We start from the raw sequence: 24,285 nt of genomic DNA, 5'->3' as shown, positions 1-24,285 counted from the left end.
TGGACGTATAATCATTAAAGTTACTATAAAATAAACTTGAATTTGAATCTTTTCAGATTCAAGAACTATAAATATTCTTCAGCAATGAAGATAAATGAATATTCGAATCTATCCCCATTTTTGACAGTAGGTTTATTATCAATGATCTCTGATCCCTGTTGAATAGAGAAAAAGAGTCGAGGGATTTAATCACTCACGCATTTTTACCTTTTATGCATATTTCATTCTTCTTCTTCTTCTTCTCCATTGGCGACAGATTTTCTGCGGTTTTTTGTTATCCTGATGCTTCAGTGCTTTGAATTATGTATGCATATCTCAATCTCTATATTTGTATATATTCATAGTGTATAAGAGGAGTGCGAGAGCTTTAAGCACATAAGGTTCGTTCCAAGCGACATTGCATTCACGTCCCTTTTCCATTTTCTCTCTCTCTCTCTCCAGGCCCTTTTTTCCTCTTTCTCTTTGCTGCGAATCCTGTGAGATTTCATCTCACGAGGGACCCTGAGGATTCCGGATTCATCTCTAAAAGCTCTCTATTCTTTCCTCCCTATTGTAACATTCGTATTTTCCAAATTTGCCCTTTTAGTGAGAGCGCGCGCACGCGCGCCTAAAACCAGTGAAGAAAATGTACTTACTCGAGGAATACCCTGAAAAAGAAGCTCGAAGAGAGGTATTGAGGGACGACGAGAAGAGGCAAGAACAAGAACCAGAGTTTCACAAAAATTGATTTTTTTCACCGCTGCCCCTCGCTGCATTGGACATGTCACCGAATGAAATAAATCTCACAAAATCGTACCGACACACGCCTCTGAGATAACGCAATCACAGTCAGACTTCAAGTTCTCTACTCTGATCGATCAAAGCTCTCGAGGCACTGCACAGTTTTCGTTAATTACTCGAGGCACACACACGCAAGCTCACCATTCTAATTCATCCTCAGGGTGTCCTCGAATTCATGTACCGAATGGAGGCACAGAAGACCGGAAGCGAGGGAACGATGCCGAACAAAGTTCGGTTTACACTCGCGCTTTTCACACCGTCTTTTTCTGCTGCCACAAACCATCCGAGTAGCTATCAATCATCCAAGAATGCGTGCGAAACCTTTTCTCAACAATTTCATCGACGAAATTGAAGTTTCTCGTCAGGCTTTCGCCATACCCTGTACATTCGCCCCTATAACCTGGATCCAGGCAAACAAACGGGCCTGACTCGCGGTATTTAACGCATGGACGGGGGTGGGTGTATTCGTGAAGTCTTTTGTCCCTCGGCACACGGTATCTCGTGTATAGCGAGGGAGCAGCGCTGGTTATTCGTGTTTCTGTGCCAGGTTTGTGTGTTCGTTCTCCGCGCCGCTCCACCGATGGGAATTGTGGCTCGTTTGGACGATTCCGCCTGCGTCTCGATTCTCGTCTTGCACGCGTGCTGCGTCGGATTGAAACACGGCCTGGACCTCGTTGACACGATCCACTCGAGTCTCTTCCTCTTGCCGTGCCCACCGCGGCCACCTCCGCCTCCCCCGGCCCGCTACCTTAACAACCCTGGTTTGGACTTGTGCACGAAATTCTACACGATTGTTGGCAATCTGGAGTAACTCAAAGACGCCTAGTCATTGTCACATTCGGCCTCTTTCCATCGAAACAGCGGTTATATCGAAGGAGGGCCAATGCCTGGGAACGCGCTGCCAACTATTGTCGTTCCTACTCACAGCCAATTGTTCCAGACCAGAGATAGGGCGGCGCGTAGGTACATTCTCTTCTGCATGAATGCACCGGGGCACGGACGACGAGCTCTATTTGCGAGCGGTCTTAACCAAAACCCTTTACTCGTCTCAAGGGAAACTCGCGTACAGCGATGAAACAGCTTCGTTCTACTGCGAAAATTTGACGTTTCCATCCCCTCGGGATGTTTATTTTTGGTTTGAATTTTATTTCTCTACTGGCATTGCGTCGTTCGGGATTTCGATGCTTGCTGTCGCACACGCGGCGAATCGGACACTCTGTATAATGATCGTACTTATCGCCCTCGTCTTCATCCGCACTACTCTTATTCTCGTTAGTGCATCGTCTCGTCCTCTTATATATTAAAGGCGCCTCTCGGTGTAATCAACGCGCCTTTTGCTGGATGGAACCGAGCACCTACCGGGAGCATCGAATAGCGCTCTTCTCCTTCTCTCATGCTCGCCTCGAGTGCCTCCTATCAAAATCCACGTGCAATGAAAATCTCACGAGAATCCGACTTTCCTTTCTATCACTGTCCGCAAAAACACTCCCTTCATGCGCGAACGTTTTTTTTCGCTAGTTTCTCCGAACTTGACCTGGTTTACGTCTCGGTTTTGATTATACTTTTAGTGGATTCCCGATGCCGTTGACTCGAAAATCCGATTCGTATTTGTCGTTTTTTCGTTGCCCCCGAATCATGTAAGATTTCGAAAGATCATTTCTGTTCGAAAAAGCGTGTGTCACTTGCGGCCTGTTTCCTGTAGGAAAACCTCATTTTTCACTAACTTTTGCCACTTATACGTTTCCAATTTTACATTCCGACTCAAGATAGGTTTAAGATTTAAGATAAGATAGACAGACCTGAGGTTTTTTCCGGCGCTGAGATCGAGGGTGTAAAAAAAATAAATTTTCACATTCTCACGAGAGGCAAGCACGCAAACTTTATCGAGTTTTTCCAAAGAGACGGAGGCAGAGCTCTTGAGAAAATCTGTCCACGTAAGTTGCGTTTAAACGCGCACTTACGTTGAAGTTAAGCAGAGAAATTCTGCAGGATGTGTCGAGCCCATGTTTGTATATCGCGTCTATACTCGGCGTGCACATATTTCGATGAAAGTTCACTTGCACACATACGTGGACGGATATGAACCTACGTATAAGGATTTTCGCGAGTTCCTGCTTCGCGAACCGTCTAACCGTGTCCGCCGATTCTCCGTGTGTACGTACTCTCATGAGCGTCTACAGGGTGTGCAAAATGTCGTTCAAGCTCCGCGTAAACATTGTCCGAGTAAGGTGTTCGGACGTGCCAAAGTTGTGGATGCAAGTCCTTGATCTCTTCGAACTCATTAAATCTTCAAAACGAATGTACTTTGTTCGAAAAAACAACGACGAAGCTCAAGTGAGCGGGAAAACGTTGGTGGAAAAAAACGAATAGTTCGGACGCCCCCTCGCTATACTTTTGTGTCGAACGGCCTCCTCCAATGCTCTTTTCACGAATAAATAATGGCTTTTTGTGCTGATGAGTCACCTGGTACATGCGGCACGTACGAATCCGAATAAGCCCGGACTCGTTTTCGCTGGTTCTCTTGCGCGCGGCGTGGCGCAGCACGCGTCGCTAACTCCCCCGACAAACCGGTCCTGTCTTTCCTCCGCCGTCTGCATGTGTGCAAACGTACATGTACGTACGTGCGTGTGCGTTTTCATGGACTGTTGTACCGTGTGTACTTTAGTACCGTCTGCTGTACACTCCGTACACTTCCACGTGTGTAAATGTTACCTCTTTGAATTGCTTGGTTCCTCGGTTACGTGTTGCTTCTCATGTACGTACACCATTATCGAGAAACTCCTGAGGTGTATAATTTCCGAAAGATTTTCATCAAATTTCCTTCCTTTCTATCGTCGCTGGATAAGCTTCGACTTGGAATTACTAACGTACACACGAAGAGAATTCAAATGGGAATAATCGTGCTGGAGTGCTGTCGAGCGACGAGGGGACAAAAGCTGCAATTTTTCTTATCGTCGAGGGCGATGAAAATTTTCGTGAGAACAACGAACTTTGTTGAAACGTGCCTTTGCTGTGTCTTTTTCATTCCTTCCTTCTTTTAATTTGTTTCTCTCACTTGCTCAGCCTTCAATCTCTCGATCCCCACCGCCGAGGCCAATTATATAGAGGTGCTCTCTCGCAAATATATTTCGACGCGATCCTATCGCATGTTTTGTCCAAGAATTCGGTCCGTCGAATAGAACCTCTCGCGAGAGTTCGTTCTGAAGATTCCTTCTCCCGATAACACTTCCACATGCATAGCATTTACGGGGTATATTTATGTACATAATTCTGTCGCGTGTGTGGCCAAAAATCTTTACAGAGGCGATGAGATGTTTCGCCACACATTCTCTCTCTCTCGAAGGGTAGCTTTAACGAGATCCGATAGCACCTTCTCTCGAACGCTCGCGTTATTTTGACTCTCTCGACTCCCATATCCATGGTGTTTGTTAAATCGCCGATGAGCCAGCCGATAACACCGCTTGCTTAAACGCCTCTGTCTCGTCTCTACGTATTTGCGCGACACCTCCACAACCCACAGCCGAGAATATCTCCATTTTTTTTGACCGTATTGTCGCCAGGAATCCTGTTTTCATAGATGCCTCGAAAGATGCAATGGATCTGTACGAGAGAATATTTTTCGAAAACAAAAAATAAATGCGAAAAATTTATGAACTATCCCAGGCGGGGACTTCTCGAATTCGTGTCGAAACAATCGTTTAGGATCGGCGCACCGAAGAAATGAATTATTAAAATTTATTGTTCCTCCAATTTATAAAAAATAACAAAAATTCCTTGAAATTCAAACAGAAGAAGAAAACTCAAACAGTGCTGAATTTATTCCTCGTCGAAAGTCACTCGTGCGTCAAACATTTTTCGTATAATCGATCCCTTAAAAAAACAACTTGAAATTTAAGTTTTTGAGTTTTTTTACAACTTGGTAGATTCGTCAGGGAATATTGTGGAATAAAATTTAAAAAATGTGAGGTCGAATAGTTGTCTTAAGAATCCGAGAGGTCTTGCAGCATCCGTCGAGGGTCCATGGCAAGTTGGCTTCACTTTAATACAATATGTTTGCCATAGAAAAAGTCTCCCTTACGAAAAGGCGATATAGTAAGCCAGGCGAGCTCCTCACGTGTTCCCTGACTCGACACGCTTGTGTGGGTGCTGGCTCTGGAAGACGAAAGAGGAAGAGAGAAAGAAAAAAATCTTTTCGTCTCCTCAGCTCCTTATCTATAGATATATGCGTGTACATATTTCGGGCTCGAAGAAAGAGAGATCCTATTACAACGTGAGACTCCGGTGTCCTGATCCTAGAATGAAAGTCAACACCTAAAGAGAACACGCGTTCTCTCCTCTTGGAGGACCCAACGGGACACCGAGAAAAATCAATAAAACATCATGTCGCCTAGCTACATGACGCTTCTGTCATGCATCCTGCTGCGTATTGACACCAAATATAACCGTAAACTCGAGTTACTCAGTCTTAAGGGAGTTTGTCGCACTTGGGAAGGAAAAAAATGAAATTTTCTCAAACAGTTTCAAAAAATTGTTTATTTTTAGGTGGCATTGAGTTTTGTTTCGTTGTTAGGGAAGAAACCGCGCATAAAAAATTGTTTTAAATTATGAAAAAATGAAAAAATACGTCAAGTTTTTGAGCTGTACGTGTGGGCAAGATTTGTAACATTCATTATGATCGTCATTATCGTGCTTCTTGATACGAAAAAATGACAACTTTCCCTTGGATGATTATATGAAAAAAGTGAAACAATGAAATTGAGGTGCTGGGAATCTCTCGGCCAGCTTGGAGACGTTAATTTCTTCATGAGATCTACAGAATCAAGGGTATTTTGTTTTCACGCGAAAAATAAGTGCTCGGCTCACGTTCGTGTGCCTCGATCAGATAAGGAGGACGGTGCTTTCCACGTCGCAGATGCGAGCATTGTTTCAACGGGGTTCGTTAACAAGCACTCGGGCGAAAATTTCGGTCCAGTACGTCGCAAAAACTCGGCATTTTTTCTCCGCCTACATGTGCGAGGAGCAAGAAGTTAAAGAAGTACAAAAAGGAAAGGCGGCCAAAGAAGATAGAGGCTCCCGCGCAACTCGTTCTGTTACCCTCGTGTTAAAATCCCTCCTCGCTGGGAATCCCCACCGGGTTTCTTCTTCACACTCGACTCTGCTCAGTCTTTTACCGACTGTTAAAAAGCAAAGAGGCGTAACACCCATCTGTGTTCATTTTTCAGTGAGCTCAACTCTGCCTTTTTTGTGCTCACAATTCTCGCTATTCCCACACGTGCATTAGCACCATTCTATAGAATACGCTCAGTTTTCCTGACCATTTTATTCTCCGGGTTGCTCGCAAATACACTGAGAAAAAAAGTCATTGGAACATCGAAATGTGGCATTACGGGGTGCCAATGAAATATTTGATCGTCACAAGGTTAAACACACGAATAAACGAATCAAATAGTTTTAGATCAAACTGCAGATTCATCATTTCCGAAAAAGTTGCAGTTGAATGAAGAAAACTCTTTCAACGACATCAATTGCTGTCGAATCGACGATCCTTTTTCTCAGGAACAGAACAGGAATTATTGCCCAGACGTCAGCCACGTCTGCGAAGTTAGCTTCTCCTATCTCGACTCCACTAGTTTCAATCAAAATTTGACTTTACGACCGCATTACCATGATATGCTGGCTCTTAAGAGCAACTTCCAGGCATGTTCCATGTTCCCAGTGATGGTTTATGTAAGTAATCTGTCCCAAAACTGACGCAGTTCTCGTATTCGATGTTTTCAATTAAGTTTCGTAAAGAACCTGTTTAAAAACTGCTGCCAAAGTAATGACACAGAAGTTTGCAACGTTGGAGTCCAACGAAGTGATCTGAAAGCTCTCCAATTCCAGTGATTCTCCAATTCTGTTACCTGGCTAATTTGCGATTCGTAGTTTTTCAGTCTGCACCATTGTTTCGTGAAATAAAAAATTGATAAATTACAAATCCTTTTTTTCGTTCATTTCGTTGGACCCCAACGTTGCACGCCTCAGCGTCATCCAAAGTACGAGCTGCCAATTGTACAAACGCAGCCTCATGTAAAGTAGGATAATAATTAATCTTGCTCCCCTTCATTTTAAAATTTTCACTCCATGTCTGAGCTCATTTTAGAAGTTTTCTTCGCCAATAATGTTCAATCGATTGACGGACTAACTTGAAATCTAAAAATCTTCGTCTCACGATTGCCTTGTCATTAGAGCAGTAAAGTTTCGTTAAAAAAATGTTACAGTCAGTTACACTGAAATTCGTTTGCCCAATGAAATGTTGTCATGCGTATTAATCTTTAATCTCGCTCAACATTTAAAAGAAAGCAGAACTCCACGGGATTGTTAAGAGTCTCGAAAAAATTCCGATCGCAGAAAATAATTGCGGATGCGAGTTAAATTCACAGTGAACGATTCACGTCCCCTCCTCGATGTCTTCCCATCACATTAAATACTCTCGATATATCAGCCGAGGGTAGCCGCCGCCTTCCTTTTTTTCCGATATTCTCACTTCGTTCGTTTTTATTTTTCATCCGACAATGAAAACCGTATAACTCTTTACTTACCGGGCCGTTGAAACCTTGGCCCCGGGTGTGTCCTCTTCAGGAATCCAATTACGCGGGCATTCGGGCTCACGAGACTAAAATCCCGGTCGAGTGCTCCTTGAACCTCATCCACAGATGTGGATAATCGGATAATCCGCACATAGATGTGAACTGGCTCGTGCTATATGCACTTCTCTCTGCTACCGTGGCGTATACAGTTATGCCTTTCTCTATGTGTATTCCGTATTTCTCAGTTTTCTCTATGTGCGCCTCATTCTCTCTCTTTCTCTAAATACATATAGATCCACGATCCTGTACAAATGCGTATTACTCCTGCGTTTGTTCGCTCTTTCTACCCACTGATTTCTACACCGTGTCTCCAAACTCTAAAGGCGCCGAGGGGTTCGATTGCAGAAAGTTAACGTTCAAAAAGACGCTGAAGTTTGCAACCTTCGAGTCCAACGAAATTGCCAAAAAAAACCTCTCCAACAGTTGCGGCAATCCTATGCTTTGTTTCCTGCCGAATTTGCAATTCGTAGTTTACCTGGAACTTTGTGAAAAAGAAAATTGGTTAAATTCAAATGTTTTTTTCGCTCGATTTCGTCGGACTCCGACGTTGCGAGCTTCAGCGTCGTACGTTCAAAATCCATTGCATTTTACTCGGTTCAATTGTCCTTGGGGCAGATTGTTAGTGATAGTTTATGGCGAGAGCTTTCGGAGTGGAAAGTTGCGTGTCCACACCCTGGCAGCCCGGAGCTCATTGGCTCGTACGAAATCGTGCGACTCCCACGATTACTTTTGCCTTGGACGATTAGCTGACGTCAATATTCCTTATCGAAGTAAGAAGTTTAATAAAGTATTTGAATTGTATCGATCATTGTATCGATGCAGAGCTGGTTGGCTGCTCAGAAACTCCCTTAATAATTATGCTTCGTTTATAGCAGTTTTTAATTAACTGGACTCGTGGAACTTGTGTATTCCCGTTTGAAGAGAGATTTTCTGTTCGCTGTTGTTCCTCCTACGTAACGGAGAGGTTTAATACCGATTTGGAGCTGAATTACGTAATTGAAGCAACGCATCTGCGACAAGCTCACCATTACTCGAGCAGTTAGTCGCAGTCTCGCGTTTACGGTTTGTACTCCTCGTCCAAACTATCGGGCCGTAAGTGCTCTCCTGTTTTCTCCCCCGCGCCCGTTCTTATTTGCAGCTTTTGCCTTGGACGAGAGATCGATGAAGGCATTTATTGCACCGCTTGTGGTTCATCCGTTCTCCTCTCGCTTTCCTTGAGGATTGTTGATGCAGGGTGCTCGAGTTTAAATTTTCCCCTTCTCTCCATCTCTCTCTTTCTCTCTTGAATTCCCTGGCTTCGGGAGGTAATCGTGGAGATGTCTTCCACTGTTTTGCTCAAGAATGGCTGCATTTTGTCTCTTCCTTCAAAGCACTACATTTTTATGCACAAAATATCGTATACGTAGGAATGCAGTTCACTTTTTTCAATAATTATGCGGTTTGAATACTTTTCTGGAAGAAACTGCTTGATTCCTCCCTTTTTAGATGGAGACAATATTTTTAGAATTCATTGTCATGTCTGGAAAAATTAACGCGAATCGTAACGCCGACTGTGGTTGAACATTTACGATTGAAAATCCATTCCGGCAGAGGTTGCTTAATCGGAGGCGCGTCCACAAAGTCGACCTCAGGGAGAAAGCGTTTTTTCTCCCTGTTAAATGAATTTGATATTTACTTTTTTTGTCCATCGTCCTGGCGCAGTCGATATAAATGCAAATTTAGTCTCGTCCTTTGGTTGGAGTCGCCCCTCGTACGCGACGTCAACGACGTTCGTCACTCCGTTAGCTTTCTCACTTTTATTTCTCTCTCTCCCTCATGCGCGCAATGAGCAGAAAGGACGACAGGTCGACACGAACGCCGCCGGATTTTCGTCCTCCTACTATACGAGCTTCGTAAAAGGAGCCCACAAAAAGGGCTGCGCTTCGAAGCCAACGTCACTGATCCTAATGGGATGGCAATTTAACCGGTCACGAAAATGTCTCTACCAGGCGACCGCACACTCTGTATCCGCGAACACGAGATCCAACCAATTCGCTTTGCACTCTTTAATCGCGATCGTTTACAAACGGACCAAACCGTGTACGCGGATTGATTTATATATTTGTGCCATTTTTTGCCCAAATTATCAACAGCTGCGTGCTATCGTTTCCGCTATAATATTGTTACGTCGGCGAAATAAATAGCCGAACTAATTTTTCGAAAGTACAATGTGACGCGTATCGCTCGAGGTTCGATGACACTGAAGTTTCCAACTTTGGAGTCCAACGAAATGATCGAAAAAAACTCTCCAATAATTCCAGTGATTCTCCTATTTTGTTCCCTGCCAAATTTCCGATTCGTAGTTTTTCAAACTGCACCAACGATTCGTGAAATAAAAAATTGGTGAATTACAAACGTTTTTTTCGTTCATTTCGTTGGACTCCAACGTTGGAAACTTCAGCGTCGTCGAGGTTCGTACGTCTTCTGTGTCGTTCATCTTGTTTATTACAAAGGACGATCGTTGTCAAGGAACGTGAGATCATCATTTTGGTACACACGGAGAGAATGAAATTTGAAAAATTACCGTCCGGTAACGGCAGAGTGCGGTGACGAGCTGCAATTCATGATATGTTATGGGAAAAAACATTGAATTTTGCTATTAAAAAAATAATATTCATTGTTTAGAGCAAAAACTTTTATCGGCGTATTTAGTAAATTTTGACGTCACGGTAAATTTTACTGCGCCGCACCGTCAAAATTTCCGTACTATCTGTAATATTTACTATTATAAAACTGAAAATTCGTTGTAACAATATAATTACAACGATGATGATAACGATGTACAAAAACAAATTGCAGTTTCAGTGAAAATCGATCGTCGAATATTGCACCGTTCGCACTCGAATCTGCGTACCCCCCGAGCCCGTTTTCACTCTCGGCTTTCACTCGTCCCCTCCCCATATTCCAATCGAGTTTGAAATAGACTTTTGTACATTTATTTTCGTCTGTTTTTGCGACACTTTTTCCATTCAAAGATCGATATTTGCTGCATTCTATGGGTACGCGCGAAACCGGAAAATTCAGTTGAAATCCGTTCAATATTTCACGAGTTATGTTGCACTCAAACGTATATGGACAAACAGACAAATTCGTGTCCCTCACGAACCCATATACCCGGAGGAAAACTGTGCAAATAACACATTTATGGAGTTCACATTTATTTGCAGACACATTCGATCCGCGATATTCCACGGAAAAATTGAGGTGAAAAATGCATCGCGTAAGGCATCGAGCGCTGTTGAGTTGGCTGCGTGATCCGTGTCTCTTTTTTTGTTCTCTCTCAACGTCTTTCACCAAGTTTCATTTGAGGTTCTAAGTTTTCTGTCATCGCATCACGTTACTTCGGTAGTAAATGCTCGGTAACAGATTCCGTGGTTTCGGAGAATTTCACACCGTTCCGGACGTCTCTGGATATTTGTTTTCCTTCGTCATTTCATTCGTGTTTAAATGATGACGGCTGTTCTTAATGTCCTGCGCCATAACTACTGCGGTGAAGTTGAACGAACGACGCGAATCGTTCAAATACAAGCCACCTGCCACACGCTGCACACATCCATCGAAAATCAAACCGCTCGACAAATGTCGCAAAAATTATTCACCGAACACTTATTCCAAGGCAGTCGAAGACGCTCGATTGATTTCCCAGCTCAAACATTCAAAGTGGAAACTCTTCGAGAAGTGGGGACGGTTGAAGATAGTTCTGTCAACGGTGACAGGACGATCGCAGAAGCGCGCTTCGGTCTCGAGAAAATTCGCTTTCCAAATGTTAAGATGATGGATCAGTCGGTAATCACAACCGTGAGTGCGAGAGAGATAGCTGCAAATTTTGAAAAGGAAATTTTTCCACATCGTTCGTCTGATCGAAAAAATAAAAATGTCATCGGATTTTTGCGATCGTGCTGCGTACGATGACATTTTTATTATTTTAATCGGACGAACGATGTCAAAGAGTTTCAATTTCAAAAATTCGAGGTGTGATTACCGACTGATCCATCATCTTAAGATGAACCCCTTTCGGTTCAAGAAAATTCATTATTTCGGAAAGGCAATAGGAATTTTATCAGGATTCGGTGATTACGAGGAAAAATATTATGACTATTGATTCGGAGCAAAACTAATCTCGCATAAGAGAATTTTCACGATGAGACTCGTGTCAAACGATGGTGTACTGTGTCTTGCTCCAGTTTGAGAATTTGAGAATTTATTGATGAGACATAACTGTAGAATTGAGGTAATCGATATGACAGGTTTCGGGGATGAATTTAATCGAATTGAAGAAGAAACACGAGCGAGCAATCGAATAGAGCACAGAGATTATCACACATCCAAATACAATACGATTATTCCAATAAAAGTGGATATAAATTATAAAGAAACGTTAAGTTTTAACCTGCTGACGAAATCTTGATTAACTGTAATTCAAGCGAAGGAAGAAATGCAATCCATTAATTCATCTCCATCACTCGTTTTTTTTTATCACACGCACATGTAAATTTCATCACGCCGAGAAATCTTCTTGCTCTTTGGCAACTCAAGTACAATTTTAAGGGTGAAGACGTAATTATAGCACAAAATATATCGATATTAGATAAACTGATCGAATATTTCCATGAGACAAACTTTTATGTCCCTTTTCACCGTTCGTCGGAGAAAAACTGTCTTCAAGTAAACGAACGTCGCTTCACTTCGTTTGTTCCTTTTTTCTCTTTTATATCTATATTTATCCGTACATCCAAGCTAGTCCAAGACAGTGTAACCATCACCACTGTAAACGCCAATCGATAATAATAATACTAAATTCAAAGAACGAACCATTGATCAAATAAAAGTTTGTTTTTTTTATAACATCTTTTGAACACTAAATTTGAAGATCGATGCTATCAATTAATGTTTTTCTAGAGTAATTGTTTCTTTGCAGTTTTCGCGTGTCTCTTAATACACGAGTCGCTCTGGGGAGACTTGACAGAGTCCCTTGATATACTGCATTTTGAAGTTTTTATTCCGGCATGAGCCGTCCGGTTGTCAAACTTTGTGTCGCATGGGCTCAGTGGGATGAAATACGCCAACGAATATTCTTCAATTCTATTTATCCGCGTTGTTTTATTATCTTTTTATTAACTCTGTACATGCACTATAACGCAATATTGAAGGATACTTGAGCGAATTTCATTTCCGTTTTCACGTGTATACGGAAGAGCAAGGAAAAATCGTACACCTCGGAGTCCGCATAGATCGTGGAGATAAAAAAGACGAGCACGCACATTTGTGTGCATTTGTGTACGTGGAGCGCGCAGAGTGTCCCCGTGTGTGTAGAGTCTTTGGAATCTTCGGTCGATCAGAATCTTCCACTGTCTGGGCACAATCCCGTGGTTATATTGTACAAGAAATCATAAATCACGAGTTTATTGCCTCTATATGCTAAACACGAGGATTCGAGGCGAGTTTTCTTCCTTTTTTTCTTCGTTGCTGGCTGATGCGGATATGCGCGCCCGCCGCACAGTCCTCGAACACTAAACGTCTTACGCCGGTGAATGTGCGTGGGCGAAACAAGCTCGCAAGCTCTCTTCGTCTCGTTCATAGTGTGCAGCGTCCTTATCGATTTCTCATTCTCTTTTGATCTTTCGTCAATTTTTCTTTTATTCTCTCGCACCAGACGCGCGTCTATTCTCGTAAATACACTTACTGCACGGTGAATACACGAAATGGAAAATCCTCGACGGTTTCGTGATCGCCTTTTAAGACCGATATCTCTCTGCTGCTACTCTCCTCGTGTTTTCCCTCCTGTACGGCTCGCCTAGTTCATCTTACACAATACAATTCACGTTACTACGATACGAGCACACACTAGTATTTAAAGGGGAATTCCTTTTAGTGTAACACAAACTTTATGCCCCCCCCGCCTCGTCGCCCGATCGAATTACGAAAATTACCACAGGTGAAAGCAGCCAAGCATGAGCAACCAAGCACTGTCGAGATGAAATTGTGGTAAGCATTCTCCCTGCTCTCTCTCCGGGGGATGGAAAACCCATGAAATTTCTATGTCCTCGGTGCACTATATAAATTCTCCATGCACGATCATACTTGCGGAGTATCTCGAATTTTATTTCGTATTTCGTGAAGCAAACAACGATCATGAAATTTTCGATGAACGTTGTCGTCATTCGTGCACGATTTATTTTCTCTCCTGAGCTTTTGTGCCCGATTTTTTAATCACTTTTCTAAGAAGGTCTTTGACAGAGCTAAGGAAAAAAAAATGATCGATTCGATAGAAATTGGTGTTATTGGAAGAGCTTTCTTCATAAAGCTGCAATGTTTTCGGAGAGAATGAATCTGCAGTTTGATCTAAAACAACTTTGGTCGTTCAATCACTCTTGACCTTGCGACGATCATGTTCGCCACGCTTTTCGTTGTCCCAATAACTTTTTCTCTCGCAGTGCAACCGACAGTGGATCCGTCGAATTACTGACCTCGAACTTTTATCTTCGGAGTATTAATCGTCATTGTAGTTTCCGGGGAGACGAATGCACTCTCAGGACACTGGATATATCGTTTTACACATAATCCACGTCAAAGCGAGTACGCTTCCTCTCCGAACTCTCTCGTCGTCTCATATAACCCTTTTATTATTTTCTTTTTCACGCGATCGCATTTCCCTATACGCGAATTGAGGCGGTGCGAATAGTGCAGCGATGTATGCGATCCGATATGTGCCGCCCCTCCCCCGCCTCACGTCCCTCCGGAATTTCATTTAGTCTTATCGTACATACGATTCTTGGATATAACGAGGAGCAGCCTTACCGATAGAACGCGCTCGTATAATACGCCTGATAATATTCTTGACACCTGTCGCATCAAATATGTAAATAATCGGGGGTAGTGTAGCGGCGGGAAATAGACTCTGAGCTTTTCGGCTGCTGAATCAAGAGATGCGATAGTGCTGGCTCGACGGAGTATTATGAGGGAAAGCCAGCGAGAAGCTTGCCGCAGTATTGCATGAGCGAATTCGATGGCTTTCGAGATTTTTTTTTTTGTTTTTTTTTTTGAGTTCGTGGCTGATCGTGAGGAAAAAGGGTGGGTGAGGACGGTTTTTTTCGATTCTTCTCTTTCCATCGTGGCCTCCGTTGCGCGTGGGCCTCAATTTTGAGTTTATTTTGTGCATCGAAATCGAGTTTTTCGGGAACGTTTGTCTCTTCATTTCGTCACGGGAATTTGAACGAATTACAGGCTTTTTTTTCCGTTTCGAGATAAAAATAGTGTAATGTGATTTTGAAAATTTTGGGAAACTAATTCGGTTGCGCTCGGTACACGCTGGACGCAAGCGAATTGCACGAATTTAAGTTATTAGTGGAAGCGTGTAACGAAAATTCAATGTTCCTGATCGAAAGAATGGATTATTAATAACGACTTTATCACTGAGGGCTTCGCTCACGGTTCATCCTCCGAGGATGAATCAAAGGGAATCGAGTCAAGTAATATAATTGAAACAAAAACTCACGGTTTAAGGGCAGTGGAATGAACGAAAATGGTACGACGACCGGAATGAAATTGTCGGCGAATGTGTTTTGCAACTCGTTGTTTTCTAACCCCCCGAAGCTTTGACAAGTTATTTATACGATTAAGTTCAACCAACGGAAAAAGCGCTTCGTCCCCGTATCGTGGCTCAGTTACTCTGCTTTTCTGGCTTGTCCGACTTTAATACTGAATAACTAATCAACAACTCGTCAGGCTATAAAACGGCCACATTTTTTCCCTCCGAATGTCATCCGGAGCTTAACTCTACATTATTAAACTCTCACGCACTGGTGCTCTGCACATAAACATGTCGAGATATGAACAAACGATAAAATGTACGTTTCGTCTCGATCGTTACAAATATTTGGACAGGAATATTGGATAAAAAATGTCGATACTCAAAACTCTAGGATTCTATACGCATAGAATGCTGCTCGTGTGCTAAAAAGCTTTGTTAGCCAACAATTTTATATTTTAGGGAATTTTTTTCTCCATGCAAATCCATCCGTGCATATCCCTGCATATCTTCTGATAACTTTTGCATCGAGACTGATACTTTAACGTGTCTGTTGTCATATCGGGGAGCTTGAGCCTTGAGCAAATACGTCGTCGTTATATTTACGTGCTCAGCCGTATGTGCTCGCTCTCATATCGGCCTTTGTATATACCTGCTCTGTAGTTTCCTTTTTTCCGCGTTTTTTGTGCGGAGGAAACTCTTCGATTCTCCTCTGCTCTCCTCCGGCAGAGCGTTTCTACTCCAATATTGTTTGCCAGGATCGATCAAACAATGGAGACAGAGCGTATAATGCATTTATGTCCCCGGATTCTATATCGAATTTTATATAGACGCCAAATGGTTATACGGAGTCGCCGCTGAGATGACACGCTCGCAATCAAATTTCGTTGAATGAAATCATTTTTTTGGCTTCTAAAATAATTCTTGAGATAATTTCAGCCGATGGGACACGATCGACGCTCAAATTTTCCGTTTTATCGTTATTTTTTGTGATCGAGTGGCAAAGTTTTTCTTTTGTTTATCAGTTTATTAAAAACTCGAGTCCACGACGATGAGCGCTGCCTCAATCGCCATTTAATATCGGATATTAAATCGTGTGCCGCGCGCGCGCGCTCTCGGTGGATGTGAAAAGAAAAAATAACTGGGAGGAAAAATAAAATACTTTGTGGATGGGGAACGAGCGATTAAGATACTTTTACACAGACTTTATAACGAAGTTTGTGCCTAAAGCAAGAAGTACCAGAGCCAAATGAATTTTAATGGGAATACCCACTTTTTTCTCGTTCCAGGTGAGTCTGGTTTGAAGCGTTGGAACTGTGAGAAGGGGACTCGAGACTTTTCAGAAAAGATAATTACGTTGCTACATTGTGAGTAAAATTTATAAACAAGTGATGATTTTTCGTCGCAAAAATTAACACTTTTTTCACGAATTCTGACTCGTTTGAACTTACAAACTCGTCGCAAATACAAACTAACAAACTACCGCCAAAATATGAGCCTGGATTGTATTCGAAATTGTAGGTCTGAACACGCTCTACAAGTTTGATAACAAACATGTTTTCGATCTCTATAACGAGAAAAGAGAAAATAGCAAAAAACAAATTTCACTACCCAAATTCTTGACTTTTTCGATCTACATCTCAATAACCATGAACGCTACGTAAAAAATGTACAGGACTTGAATTGTAGAGCGTAAACAAAGCAACAAAAAAGTATTGAATCAAAATTTTCGAATCTCAACAGAGAACTGAGTCATTCTGAAAAAACTGAATTTAATTTCTGACAATTTGAAATGGAACTTTTCTACCCCCCCACGTCGTATCCAAAATTTCGGTTCACTTGCATTTCTAACCTGTTTTTTCTCCACGTAAGGACTGGACTGAAACCAAAATTGTCGTCTGCTGTTCTTCAAGCGCAATTATTTGTTTTTCATTAAATTTTATTCTTCCAAGGAAATCGAGAATTTCCTCCGCATCGAAATGACTTAATCTTCCGTGACTTCGATATTGTCGCATAAACTGAACGGTTACACGTCGCCTCGCTGCGTTCAAGACTCCCTTGTCAGGATAAACTTCACGAGTCGATGTAACGAAGCCGTTCACATAAACACCCAATTTTCGTACTTGAAACTTTACGATACGTGAACCAGTAGCCGAAAGGCTGAAACTTTGTTTCCCTGGACGCCTGTCAGTTTAACGGCAAGTACCCTCCTTCCACGGTGGCTATTTATCCTGCATTATTTATCACGACCATGAGGAGGAGGGCCACATCTGTGTCGAGCGAGCAACATTCCCAATCTTTGACGTTGATGCCTATGTATATATCTAGCATATCGTATACATACGTTTGGTCGACCCTTCTGGAACTTGTGCACAGGGTCGTGTAGACCTTTGTCATTGGCCTTGCGCGGGCGTTGTTGGAATGTCAAATCCAGGTGTCTTTCTGCTATATTTCTTGACGCACGTACAGCTCTCTAGTAATTTTGTATGAACTCGAGCCCTCCGTTCTCGGAGGTTTTGTCTAATGGTTCCTTAGAATTGGATTTATTGTATACGTCCTTCGATAAGATTTACTAGAAGGCTGTGCGTCTCAATTCGGATATAAAAAAATGATTAAAGTCGTGTCACAAAATATTTTAGCCTCGCAGCCTGCATGCTCGATTAGCACGCGGGGGTCTGGAGCGTTGGAGAAAATTTAGGAAAATCTATCACGAGCTCATATAAATAAAGTTTTCCAGTTTTTGGGCGTTTTTAACTGATCGTGCTCCGGGAATCTCTCGAGCGATACAAATGAGACGCGCGGCGCGTTTCGAGTTCCGTACAATTCCATTGGGCGAAAGGAGACACGGTGGAAGTGAAGTGCCCTTTTTCAGAGGCTTAGACATGTCGGGGGGCGCAGGCTTGTTCATAAATAATATCACCGTTCATTAGCCAGGAAACCCGCATCACTCGTCCTCACAGACAGAGAGACGACGGGGACAAAAACAGAGCATTTGCGTTTCGGCGCAAGGCTCTCGAGCTTCTCTCCTCTCGCTCTCCAGAGCCCGAGCTCGTGCACACATTAATGTATATACTTACGTGTATTCGCGTTTCCTTCTCTCCCTTCATTCGTGATCGTCTCATTCGCGCGCGCGCCATCTCGTAAATTAGTTCTAAGTTAATCGGTGACGGCGTCATACCCTGGTGTAAGGTTGCGCGACAAGAGAAAATACGTAGACCCAAGTCTGTACATTATTTTAGGTGCGCGTGTGCATTTTCACTGCTCACACCTACTCATGCGCGCGCATCTACTCGTACAAACGTGCGTTTCAACGCGCGCGTTGATGTACGTCAAAATTATGGGAACGAGGGAGTGAAAGCGACACGGAGAAAGTGAAAGAGAGACGAAACGTGTACGAACGAAGAGCAAAGTCGCGGACGACGAGGAAGGGACGGAGGAAAAAAGATAATTTACATTTTAATTGCTCGAGGCCCGAGCGAGCTTCGAGTCGCTTTCACGCCAAAGAAAGAGAAGGAGAGTCTCGCCGAGTCCACGCTCGCTCACATTACCAAGAGAAGTTAGTTTGCGCCTCAACTTCGCTTTTACCTTTTACACTTCGTCGTAGCCGGACACGGTACAGGTCACAATGGATTTTTCTATGAATAATGTACATGACAGAGAATTAGGGGGACCCCTCGGCTGAGATGGAGCTCCTTTTTTCTCGCTTCGCGGGCACTACGAAATCGTTGGATTTGAAAAATCATCGTAGCACGCGATTCCAAATCGCTTCGGGGCACGAATTGGTGCGTGGAAATTTAGAGCTTGGAAAAAATCGACACTGTGAAACGTATCCATTTATATTTCCTTTTGCTTTTTATCGTACTACAAAATACTAATTTCTTTAGCAATGAAGAATTCTCGTACAAAATAAAAATAAACGCGGCGACATTAGATATTTTGGTTTCACATAATCGTGCAGCAGTGTAATCATACAATCGTTACGATTACCGTAAATAATGAGAAGTTGCATGTAAAAATGCTTAAACGCGAGCTATTGTGAGATTGAAAAAATGAGGGATGCTAAAATCTATAGGGGATTTTTGCAAGTGCTTGACCAGTGTATAAATAGATTTCCGTAAACGCGTGTTAAAATACATATTTTGATAATCAAACGCAGCCGTTTCCCCAACACGCGCACCACGGAACTTTTCCACTGCTCACACTCGATTTGCGCGCTTTGGAAGTGACAGCTTCTCTGCTGCTGGCTGAATTAGTTCTTTCTCTTTCGGAATTGGTTGTTTCCACTGTTTCACCGTGGTGTCTATTACCAATATTGTCTCTGGCATTGTCGACACTAAAACTCCTCGTAGTTTTGACGGATCCGAGGGAAGCACGTTTCTTCGTATTAAAATACGTGGAGATTCTTCGATTGGCTTCTTTTCGGGGGGATTCTTGTCCGGAGGATGAGGATCTGCTCTCGTTTTTATCCTCCGTATTTTCGGAGCCGGTGGTCGTCATAGTGTTGGTTTTTGATGAGCCGAGTTGTCTGGATTTGTTGAGGGTTTTGTTGTCCTCGACGAGTCTAGAGTCAGCAGTGATATCCGAACTCGATTGTTTCCTGAGTCTTCGGCGCTGTGCCGCCGGCGACAAGGGTCTTTTGCTTGTTTTTTGTGTCGGCCTTTCTTTCCGGAGGACGCGTTTACGTTGGGTCGAGGTTGGCGATTCGGTGCTGCTGTGGTTATCCGCTTCAGGAATTTGAACGTTTTTAAGGAGCGGCCTGCTGCTCGTCGTCTCGTTCACGGGAGTCGTCGAATCGTCTTCGATCGAGGTTTGCGTCTGTGCAGGCACTTTGTGCTTCTGGTTATCATAAAACATTCGCAGAGCGTTTTGGGAGCCGGAACAATAGAGGGCTGGACTGCCCGGGACAAAAGGCACGTTTCGATAAAGTTTCGGGGGATTCGATACCAGTGGATCCGTGGCTGATGATCCGGTTAACAATCGCATCGGGTCGACCTCGTAAGCTCCCATACCGGTGTGTAAACTGCGAGGATTAGGCGCCTCGAACGACGTCACTTGGTAGTCTTGACGCTGCTTACCAGGGGTCCCGATTATTCGCGGATCGATGCTCCCCACTTGGCACGTCGTCTTAGCAGACATCAAGCCACCGTGACGATCGCTCTCAATCTCGCTGCTCGTCTCGTAACTTCTAGTCCCTTTAATCGTATTCTCATCCGGATTCAATCGTCTGGCGAATGATTGTGTCAACAGCGCACTCGAATAATCGATCGTTGAGGCCTGGTGCTGGAGCATTTTGTCACATTCGCTGGAGCTCTCGCTCGCCTCATTCGCCAGTAGTCGCCCCAGTGGGCCGCGGATATTGTTATTCCCATAAAGCCCACTTTTCCTATCGAACGATTTGATGAACGGATTGTTCAGCAGCCGGTAATCGATAGCTGGCAATTTTGGGATCTCCGGTGTCTCGGGAGTGTTGCGTCCAGGTTGTTTGCTGCCGCTGGTGCTTCCGGCCCCGCAATTATACCCAGGAAACCTGAGGGTCACGTTCAATTGACTTCTGAAAGGTTTGGACGCCTTGGACGCCGGGTTGTCCAGCGTGTTGTCGCTCTTCGTGAGTTTCTGGCACTTGCCGTCGGCTTGGAAAGTCCTGGCCATCTCGAAGAGGGAATTTTGCATCTGTTCGCTGCTAAGATCCTGACAAGAGACTGACTTGACCAGCGGATTGTTCGAACCGTGCTTTGACGCCGAACTATTATTGCCACCGGAATGTCGCCTGTCACCGACCAAAAGGTCGTCGGAGCTCGTGTTACTTAGCCCCTCGTTGATCCCGAGCCCGGGAAATCCGTTGACAAAAGCAGCGACCCCACCATTCACGCAAATATCTGCCGGCCCTTTTTCGTTCTTATCCCCGATGAACTCGAGCAAAGTGGGCGGCAGCTGGGAGTGGGTTTGGAAGTGCCTCGTTGAAATAATGGTAGAATTGGTCTTGTCGCTGCTGGAACTCTTTCCCGTGCCAAAGTTCTCGAAGTAGCCCGAGGCAGCGGCGTCGACGAGGTTCGCGGTTCCGGGCACCGCTTTATCACCGGAATCCGCGCTAACGTGTTGAATTTTAGCGGACAACGGTGCGAAAAAATGTTTCGGACGGTCATCGACGTATCCGAATAAATCTCCGAGCTCCCGGTGCTCATCCAAGCCCACGAGATTTTCTCTGATCTCGTTACAACCGATTTGCTCCCGGTCTATTCCAGTTTCCCGAGCGCTGCGACCCGACCTCGAGTTGCCGAAGCTCCAGCCGTTGTGGCTCAGCAATTCCGCTGGCGTGGTCGACCTGCTTTCGCTGCTTCCTTGCACCCTGGAAATAATACTTTCCCCATGAAACTGTGCCAATTGCCTCTGCAGGAAATTACGCCGTCGCGAGAGGCTTGGAACTGCCGCGTTGTCCGTGAGCCTAGGGCAAGAGTCCGTTTCCTCGGCGACTGGGCGGCCGCGAATCGAGCTCGCCGCCCTCGAGCTGTTTATCGACCTGGTCGCCGGATCCATTTGATCCGGAGGCTGGAACATGAGCGGCGGAGACACGATTGATTGTTGGGTGGCTAATGCATCGCTTGCGCAGTTTCCAGACGTCTGGAAACCGATGCTCTGTGCATAAACGTTGCTCTGCCAGCCGACCGGGTTGGCATAGGGCGCTCGATCATGGCCACGCTTTTGATCGTATCCAGGCGGTAAATTGGCAATTCCGAGTTGCTCGTAACTCCCAATCGGTGGGAACGAATCGTCATAGAGGATCGGACGTTGGGTGGGCAACAACGTGGAAACCTCGAACGGTAACGTTTGCCCGAATTCGGATCTACCGGAGCTCGGGTACTCCAGTAATCGATCTCGGAAGTGAGAGCTCGGAGGACCGGAAGAGACGGGCGAACTGTAACGAGGAAAACATTGATAACCGTTGAGCGATTTCATGCGAAGTAAATCCGCCTCTTTCGGCTGTTTCACGCTCCCTTTTTCTTCCAACGATGTCGAGTCTTTTTGTTCTCTGTCCTTCTTTATTTCCTCCTCCTCGTCGACCACCGAAAGGTCGTCGAATTCGACGTGAAGCCTGTGGCCACTGCTGCTCATCTTTTCCGATGATATTTTCTGGTTTTCCGCGTTCTCTAGTCGCTCTTCCTGGTTAGTCTCGTTGTCGGCGTTGCTCTCATCGGCACCGGATGAATCTTTTTCCTTCGCGTGACACTCGTCTTCCTCCTCCTCCTCGTCGGTATAGTCCGAGCAATCTTCGGCTTCCTCCGCATCCTCCTTGTCTTCGGCTTCGCTCCGATCCTAGACAAATGATTGATGTTAGCGCTGCAGCCTCCTAATTTTTTCCTCATTTCGCATTTGACCGTATTCAAGCTCGCCAAGTGAATACTTACCTCATAATCTTCGCTGTCGTCTCGATTTTTCTGGGCCTTCAGAATCTCCTCGAGTTTGTCGTACTCATCGCGCAAGCTCCATATCTCGTGTCTGAGCTGTTCGTTCTCTCTGCGTAGCTTCTTAATGTCATTCTGACCTGTAACACGTTAAGACAATGTTGAATGAAAAGTGTTTTAGAGCGTTTTAACTTATTTGCAAGCAGCCCGGATTTTCGGACGGGTATTATTGCTGTCGGTACAAGATGCGGAACAGCGCTCGCGAGTATTTGTACGTGCGTAAGCTCATACGAGGCGAGCATCGAGTGTGGGATCGTGAACGAGCTTTTATTCTCGTGAAAAGTCACTTAATCACTGACAGCCAGCCGGTGACATACGGTCGGTCATCCTATTGGATCGATCCATCATTCCCCGAAGGTCCGAGTTCTCGAAGAACCCAGCAAAATTCTTTATTCCGGCTCTTTTTTCCTTTCTCATTTCTCTCGCACGATAGAAAGTCCAAGAGGCAGAAAGAGCGAGCCAGTTGGAGGGGAAGCGGGGGCGGTGGGGGAGTTGGTGGTGACGCTCGGGGCCAACCCTTGCCAGGCTAGAGCTAGAAATCGGGGGAGAAATTCTGTCGCGCGAAACGCTCAGTGATAAATCACCCGTATGCTGGGCCTACCAAAACCTTCGATTACTTGAGCCTCTCCGTTCGCGGGAACGAAGCAACTTGGCTCGTCGAGCTCCGCCGTGTATCCGGTCTCTGATTGATCAAACCAGGAATATTATTCCTGGTCACTGTCCCTTTCCACCGTGTCGGTTACGCTAATCGAAGTTACGAATCCGCACGAGTGCTAAGATCATCGTCATTGTCCAACTGGCTTCACTCGATGACTAACTTGGCGGAGTTACTCATCAAAAAATCTCTGTCGTACCCTTTCGCTTTTTATCAACGTAAAAATTCCTCCTCAAGCACCCATTCGCTTTTGAAAACGAAAGGAGGATGGGACGATGATGAATATCGACGGTCCATTACCCGCGGATCGGGAGGCGCTGCTGCTGCGTTATGCTAAAATGTTTTCCGCGCTACATAAACCTCCTTTTTTTCTTTTCGCCGTGTCTACCTAGCGGCGTTCGATCATTCTATTTCCGGCGTAACCGAGATTGAAGCCGACAGTTTGCTCTCTTCAGTTTCATTTTCCAACGGTATAACCTCTCCCATTGTACGCTCCCGGCGTACAGGGTGTCCGAAACGTTTCGATCACATTGCGCGGCAAATTCCTCGCCAAATATGATTCGAGGCAGGTTTGATTGGAATTTCCTGAATGATACAGTTGCCTGGAAAATCTAGTTGGAATCGCGGGCGAAACGCCGGAGATTTCTGTGGCCGCAGCGGGTTGGCTGAGGCGGCATTCCAGCGACGTCTGCTTCTCATTAGTCCTCATAATTGGATGTCCCCGTTGAGTAAATATTTGATCGACGGTGCATCGAAGATGGATATAAGAAAAGAGATTGCTCTCGAGAATTTCACAATTCGTGTCAATTCCTCGCGTATATTCAAGACCCACGATCTCGGCAGACACGCGGTACACGAGGATCGTAATTTTAAATAAATCGAGCTTCGCAGTTCCGAAATCGCTGGTCGAATGGTTTCATAAAAAGTGCATGTATATTTATCCGGATCCATGGCGAGAACGAAGCAATATGGGGTCATAAAAAAATCATAAAAATATCTCTGGTGGCCAATGAAAGCTGGGCACAACAAAACAAATGTTGCGTACGTTCTTTCTTTCTTTTTTTTTCTTTTTTTTTTTAGTATCTTTATGGCGTTTTCGTTTTTGTCTTTGTTCCTTTTTTTCATGAATTCATTATCCCCGCAATCTTTGGGTTTGCCGGGTACAGGCTTTCGCCGTGTGCAGTTAACCCTTGC

General features: G+C 44.4%; 2 protein-coding genes across 3 annotated transcripts in view; one reads left to right on the top strand and one right to left on the bottom strand.

The window, feature by feature from the left end:
- Ror (Tyrosine-protein kinase transmembrane receptor Ror) overlaps positions 1-24,285 on the top strand; it is a 188,806-nt gene that overhangs the window by 32,073 nt on the left and 132,448 nt on the right. The gene's annotated exons all lie outside the window — the stretch shown is intronic.
- The window catches only part of LOC122405986 (uncharacterized), a 31,351-nt gene continuing 25,862 nt past the window's right edge, over positions 18,797-24,285 (bottom strand). For both annotated transcript variants that reach the window (XM_043411108.1, XM_043411109.1), the window contains 2 exons: positions 22,380-22,516; positions 18,797-22,287 (listed from right to left, as the gene is read on the bottom strand). In XM_043411108.1, coding sequence (XP_043267043.1) covers positions 19,123-22,287; positions 22,380-22,516 — 3,302 coding nt within the window. In that variant the 3' untranslated portion in view covers positions 18,797-19,122. The remainder of the gene's footprint in view (positions 22,288-22,379; positions 22,517-24,285) is intronic.

Source organism: Venturia canescens, chromosome 2, assembly GCF_019457755.1.
Source record: "Venturia canescens isolate UGA chromosome 2, ASM1945775v1, whole genome shotgun sequence".
NCBI classification, from domain to species: Eukaryota; Metazoa; Arthropoda; class Insecta; order Hymenoptera; family Ichneumonidae; genus Venturia; species Venturia canescens.
This window is presented reverse-complemented; position numbering and strand designations above follow the sequence as displayed.